This window comes from Berghia stephanieae, chromosome 8 (genome assembly GCF_034508935.2).
Source record: "Berghia stephanieae isolate SIO BIC M18660-M18661 chromosome 8, UCSD_Bste_1.3, whole genome shotgun sequence".
NCBI classification, from domain to species: domain Eukaryota; kingdom Metazoa; phylum Mollusca; class Gastropoda; order Nudibranchia; family Aeolidiidae; genus Berghia; species Berghia stephanieae.
In genome coordinates this window covers 47,593,631-47,598,725 of record NC_088367.1, presented here as the reverse complement: position 1 = coordinate 47,598,725, position 5,095 = coordinate 47,593,631, and the positions used below count along the sequence as shown (strand labels likewise).

At 32.8% G+C, this 5,095-nt stretch overlaps 2 protein-coding genes across 13 annotated transcripts in view; both read right to left on the bottom strand.

The window, feature by feature from the left end:
* Window positions 1–5,095, bottom strand: part of LOC144978795 (liprin-beta-1-like) — a 246,700-nt gene that overhangs the window by 100,054 nt on the left and 141,551 nt on the right. The gene's annotated exons all lie outside the window — the stretch shown is intronic.
* Window positions 2,091–5,095, bottom strand: part of LOC144977923 (importin-7-like) — a 9,925-nt gene continuing 6,920 nt past the window's right edge. The window contains exon 4 of the mRNA XM_078923337.1: window positions 2,091–2,120. Coding sequence (XP_078779463.1) covers window positions 2,091–2,120 — 30 coding nt within the window. The remainder of the gene's footprint in view (window positions 2,121–5,095) is intronic.

Here is a 5,095-nt window from a genome sequence, read left to right as displayed (position 1 = left end):
CATGAAAAAAACAAAAAAAAACAGGGGTAAAGTTGGGGAATTTTAAATTCTTGAAATTTGTTCCCAAATGTCTAAAAAAGGGAAATCTCCCAATTTAAACCCCCCGTTTTTTGATTCAGTTTTTTTTTTTATGTTTGTTTTTAAGGGTTTTTTTGGCCCGTTTCCCCAACACTTTAAAAAGGTTTTTATCGGGCCCCAAGAAAAAAGGGAAAAAAAAAAAGGGGGATAGAAAAAAATTTCTAGTTTAAAATTAAAGAAAAAAAGGGGAAAAGGGCCCCGGAAAAAGGGGTTGGGTTTTCCAATGGGAAAAAAGATGTGGGTTCCCCCAGGAAACCCCCGCGGGGTTACTTTTTTGTTTTTCCCCTAAAAGTTATCCAACAAAAGCCCCCCCAAAACCCAAGGGGAAAATTCTTTCCCCAAATGTTTAAAAAAATTTTAAAATTAAAATAGTAAAATTAACATAAAAAAATTAAATTTAACGAGAGTTTTTTTTAAAAAAGGAAAAAAAAAAATCCCCCCCCAAAAATTTAAAAATTATTTTTTTTGCCTTTTTCCCCCTCCCAGGCCCTTTCCGGCCGGGTCAGGCCCAAAACTAAGTAATTCATTCCAAGAAAACGGGGGGGAAAAAATTTGGGGAAAAAACGGGGGGGGGGGAGATAAGACCGGAAGAAACCCCCCCTGCCCCTATGGGGGTGGGGGAATCCCCCCCCTTTCTTTTGATTCTTTCCCTTGGGAAAATTTCATTAAAACTACGTATCCCTTCATGGGGCCACAAACCCTAATTGGGAAAAAAATTCAGCCACAGAGCCCCCATAGGAAGGCTCCATCCCTCTTCCTAGGTCGAAATTCGGTTCAGTAAAAAATTCCCCAAAGAAAAAAACCCATTGCCTTTTTGGGAAAAACTTCTTTAGTTTGGCGGCCGGGAGTAAAAACCCCGGTTTTTTGGGAGCGTCACAGGGGGAAAAAAACCCTAAAAGATTTGGTTTTGGAAAGCAAACCCCCGGAAAAGGAAAAAGGTAATAAGAAAATGGGTAAAAAATACTTTAAATTTTTCCCAAATATAATCAAAAAATTTGCAACTTTTTCCTGCCCTTTCTTTGAGTATGTTTAAAAAAACTGTACCTTAATTTTTTTGCTTGTTGGTTTTTTACAAATGAGAAAATTTCGTTTTCCAATTCCCCAAAATTTTACGAAAAAAAAATGGGGACTGTATGTAAAAACAAAATAACTTTTTAAACCCCCACTTAATACGGGGTTAAGTTCAGTTGATTGGGAAAATTTTTTTAGCCAAGAAAAAATGCAGCAATTTTTTTCATTAAAAAAATGTGATTGTGCCCAAAAAATTTTAAAAAGTGGGAAAAAAAAAAAATTTTTGCTTTAAGCCCCTTTTTACTCCCAAAAACCCCCTTTTAAAAAAAAAATTTAAAAATTCAGTGATGCTTTTTTTTAATTTGGTTGGTGGAGAAACCCATTGTTTTTCCCCACCACATATAAATTCTCTTTCCCGAACATTTGATTGGGGGAAAAGTAATTTTTAAAAAAGGAAAAAAAATCCCCCCAGATTTCCAAAAGGGTGGATTTCCGCAAAACTGTAAAAACCTCAGTTTGATTCATTTAAAACCCCCCCTTCCCCCCCACTCCTTTTTCGGGGTAATTTTTAGCTGAGTTGTCAGCCATTTTTGAAATTAAAAACAGGGGGTTTTTTCCCCAAAAAAATTCTATCCGAAACAATGATCGAAAAATAAGCGAAAAAAGGCAAAAATTTAAAAGTTGGTATGATGTTAAAAAGGGAGGGGGGGGAAATTTTTTAAATAAAACTGGGCCCAAAATGATCTATCAATAATTTTGCTTTTCCCCCCTTTCCCCCTTTTTTTTTTTCCCCTCCCCCCAGCAAGCACTTGATTAAAATTTTTAAATTTTTCAATCATCGACCCCCGATTAAAAAGGTTACCCAAAAAATTGTGGGTTGGATCCCTTTTGGGAAAGGGGTTTTTTTGAAAAACCCCAGGACCGTTTCTTAAATTTAATTTTTAAATTTAAAAAAATTTTAAAACCCTTACCTTATTTGTTCGAATGAAATCGGGGGGGGGTCACTTGTCAAAAGCCCCTTTCTTCACCCACTGTGAAAAAAAAGGGAAAAAATAAAAGTCTTTTTTTATATTTGAAAAAACGAAACCAAGTGGAAAAATTTGGGCTTCGGGTTTAACGTAAATGGTAATCAGAAATTTTTTTTAAATTTCCCCTTCATTATAAAAACCCCAAAAAGAGTCACAAAAAATCCATTTTTTTTTCTTTCCAAAGGTTTAAAATTTTTCAAACTATTTTGGATTAAAAAAAAATTTTAACAAAAGCGGGAAAAAATAAAAAGAAAAATGATTGTTTGTTTTTTTCCTGGGGGAATTTAAAAAAAAAAACCAGTTTTTTATTGGGCTTTCCCTTTAAAAAAAAAATTTTTTCCCAAAATTTTGACAAAGTTTTGGGAAGTTTTTTTTTAAAAAAATTTATTTAAAAATTTAAAGGTGGAAAACTTCTTGATGGGGGTTTTTTAAAATTGAATTTCCCAAAAATAAAGGGGGGTTTTATTTGAGAAAAAAAAATTTTAAAAAAATTAAATAAAAAGATAACTCAATGAAATGCCGATTTTTCAACTCCGTTTCTTTTAAAAAAGCAGGGCAAAAAAAGAAAAATGCTCAAAATTTGCCCAAAACCAGCAATTTACCAAAACAAAAAAAACACCAAAAATCAAAATTTTGAAATTTCCCTGTTAATAAAAACTTTATAAAGTTTTTCTTTCCCCAACCCAAAAAGGAAAAAATTTTAAAAAAAGTTAGTATTTTGGCCCTTTTTTAAAAAAATGAGGCATTTTGGAGGCCCATTCCTTTTTAAAAGGGGGGTAAAGCAATTTTTAAAACAAAAACATAAAAAACCAAATCCCAAAAAGGAAAAAACCCCAATTTTCCCCTTGGTTTTGGGGACGGGACCTTCTAATCCAAAAAACCGGGTAAACTTAAGCTTGAAATCGTTTGCCGGGTTTAAAGAAAACCAGCAGGGGTTTGTTGGCATAAATGAAAACTTTTAAAATTTTTTTTTTGTTTTTTTTTTTGTTTTTTTTTTTTGGGTTTTCGGCGCTGAAAACCCATTAAGGTCTACACCCCAAAAAAAGGAAGAAAAATGGGATAGAAAAAAGTCTAAATTTTCAAAAAGCAAAGAAAAGGGAAAAAAAGGGATTTGTTAAAAATAAGAAAAAGGTGTAGATTCCAAAACACTCCATAAAAAGTACTTAGTTTGGAACCCCCAAAAGTCCACCCACAACCCGGGCCCCCCCAAGAGGAACCCCCAAATGGTTTTACAAAAAAATATAATTAAAAAAAAGCATAATACGTCCCCTAAAGAGAGATGATTTAAATAAAAAAATATCATTCCCAAAACTAATTACATTCCCTTTTTCCCCTCTCAGCCGGGCCCGGCCGGGCCCGGACAAAAAAAGTAACCATTCCAACAAAAAAAAGTTTTGGGAAAACGTTTAAAAGGGGGTAGAGTCATATGTACCTCCCTGCCCACTTGGGGCATTTAATTTGTAAAAAACCCAAAAAATAAAATTTTTAATGTAGCATTCAAACCCCCCGGGTTTGATGTAAAAAGGGGGCGCAAAAAAAACACGGGGGAAAAATCATTTTCCCCTTGAAAATGATCTGAATTTTTTGGTAACACATTCGCCCCCGGAGAAAAAAAAAAAAAAAAAAAAAAAGATGTAATTTAAATTTTTTAATTTTTTTTTCCAAGGTGTTGGATAACCGTTTTGTGAAAAATATTTAATACCGGGAAAAAAATAAAAATTTTAAATTTAAATGCCCATTTATTTAAAAGACGTTAAAAAAGTTTTACAAATCAAAACCCACCATCTTTTTTTTGTTATCTTTTTTTTAAAAAAAAAAAAGACCTAAAAATGAAAAAAGTCCATATCTCTCCCCGAAAAAGTTTTGGGTCCTTCAAAAAGCTTTTATCCTTACCCAAATCCGGGGGGCCTATCTGAAAGAAAAATTTTTTATTCTTTTTGTTTAAAAAATTTTTTGCCCCCAATTTTCAAAAATAAAAAGGACTCCTTCCCAAAAAACCCCGTCATGACCCAAACGCTGATGTTTAAAAATTTTTTTAAAAAAAATCTAGTTTTTGGTTTTTTATTTTTTTTGTTTGTTTTTTGGGTTTTTCCCCCCACAATTGGGTTATATGGGACCTGAAAAAAAAAAAAAAACAAGAAATCTAACAAAAAAATACAAATGTAAATAAAAAAATAAACCCCAAAGATTACAAGAAATTTTAAAAAACCAAAAAAAACAGGCAAAAGTTTACAAAAAAAAAAATTCCCCTTCAAAAATCAATCAAAACCCAAAGAAGCAGGATAGGTGTAAAAAGAAAAGAAAGCATCATATCGGATTGTCACCCTCAACATCATAGGTATATGATCAAGGGTGTTTCTCCCATCCAACCTCCGCAAATTTTTCATGTCCTTGTTTTAATTTGCGGTCAAAAAACATAATCCGGGACATGCAAGGGTCATTCACATGCAAATAAATAGTTCAGGTTAATTTTTAATTTTTTTATTTCTCTCCCGATTGCCAAGTCACGTTTTATCAGGCCGGTTGGCCGCTTGTATTTTTTAATCAACACTTTTCCCCTCAGAATTGATTTTTTTGTGTGTGCTAGCCGTTTTAAAATAGATCAAAATTTGACTTGTCATACAAATTAAGTCAATGAAACACATCAAATCCCGTTATAACTAATGCCCGGGGTGGAAGAAAAAACGCCCTTTATCCCTTACAAACGTAATTTTTTGTGGTTCTTCAATTTGTTGTTTCACTGAAGCAATTTTTTTCGAAGACGTAAATCGCGATTTCATTCCAGATCTTAAAGATACATAAGTGAAAAAAAGGGAAAAAGTAACCAACCTTGGACCCCGTCTGAGACCCTCAAAACTCCCCATTGTACAAGCACCGTCTCACCAAGACAAATATTTTTAAAAAAAAAATAAATGAACGTGTCTTTTGGATTTAATTCGAATATTCAGATAATTTTTCATCAAATTTGTTTTTAATTT